At 47.8% G+C, this 1,309-nt stretch overlaps 1 protein-coding gene across 1 annotated transcript; it reads right to left on the bottom strand.

Annotated features, from left to right (window-relative positions):
• Positions 1 to 204: 204 nt before the first annotated feature.
• On the bottom strand, positions 205 to 693 carry PPTG_17244 (hypothetical protein). The gene has a single exon (XM_008914963.1). It carries the CDS (start codon positions 650 to 652, stop codon positions 344 to 346), a length of 309 nt encoding a protein of 102 aa, XP_008913211.1. The 5' UTR covers positions 653 to 693; the 3' UTR covers positions 205 to 343.
• Positions 694 to 1,309: the final 616 nt, after the last annotated feature.

Genomic DNA, 1,309 nt, shown 5'->3' with positions numbered 1-1,309 from the left:
TAAACTTCGCCCACTTTTTCAGCATTATTTTCGAATTCATCCAGTAGATAAACCAAGTCACGAGCAGCAGAAGTGACAGAGAAGGCTTGTGTATGACCGTCGATCTGGTGTAAAATATCTTTCACGCAGTATGGAAGTTCTTCTATGGTGGTGAGCCAACAGATATGCCAAACCATGTAGCGCTGATAGTAGGATGGTTGTGTAGGCGAATAGCTTGTGGTAGAATAGCGCTCTCTCGAAGGAGATTCCGGTGAGTTCCAATAGCAACACGTTGTTCCTTATAGCGAAGAAGAAGACCAGTAATAGGCCTAATGTGGCGATCGTCCCGGACCCTCCGACGGATCTAGAACCTGCTAAAATAGCGTTGACAACCACGAGGGTCACGACAATCGGTAGTGTGAGCACCAAGTCTCCTTTTTTGACGTCGATGCGGGTCGTGAGTAGGGACTGGCACGGAGAAGACACGACGAGACAATGACCAGCGCGTCACCATCCAGGAGCGGAGCAGAATTTGTAGACGTCCTGGTAGACAGGAACGGTGCTCTCGAGTCTGCCATGATTCCTTGTAGGGTGCAGAGGGGAGTGGAGTGGGGACAGGAGCGGAAGGTGAGGAGAGTTCGCTGAAGTCGCTGACCTTGGGCGAGATGTCCATTGCGGTAGATAATAGAGCACCGTGCTTTCGCTTTAGCTGTTTGATTCGAGAATGAGGCTAAAAGTATGCAAGTGATCCTCAATTTGAGACGGGGCGTGGCATCATCAGCATTTTGATTCAACGGCTAGGTTCAGACTTGAAGTTGCACTCCAGAAAGATGACGATCAAAGGCAGACTGCAGCAGCTTAAAAGTTGCTTCATTAAAAAAAATGTAATTCTGTCGAACTAATGACGTTCTTAAAGTCGAGGAGTCCGGGTGTCCAGATTCCAGCAATATTTTGACCATGAAAACGCGGGTTACTGAATGCGCCGTGCTACTGTGTACGTAAAGACGGTATAATGGGCTATCTGTTTTCGAAAGACACAAACTTTGACCAGAAACTATGCTAATGCAAGTATTCTTCGCCGGTCCGTGCTACCTACTGAAGCCGCAGCACTAACCACCCATTTTGAAATTTGGGCCGTCAACCGTGATGGTAACGTTTATCGTCAACAATCTGATCACTATCAATCAACTCGCAGGGCACATCGAACTGTACATTCGTCGCTTTCGAGAGTGTTTTGTTTGAGTCAAGTAAGTGCGCACCACATTCTCATGCGGTCTTAGACACCTGCACTCACCTGTTCTTCTACCTCACGCAGAGTAGCTATCCTGTC

The sequence above is a fragment of the Phytophthora parasitica genome (assembly GCF_000247585.1).
Source record: "Phytophthora parasitica INRA-310 unplaced genomic scaffold supercont2.65, whole genome shotgun sequence".
Lineage (NCBI taxonomy): Eukaryota > Oomycota > Peronosporomycetes > Peronosporales > Peronosporaceae > Phytophthora > Phytophthora nicotianae.
Note: the sequence above shows the minus strand (reverse complement) of the source record. Positions and strands in the feature narration are given on the sequence as shown.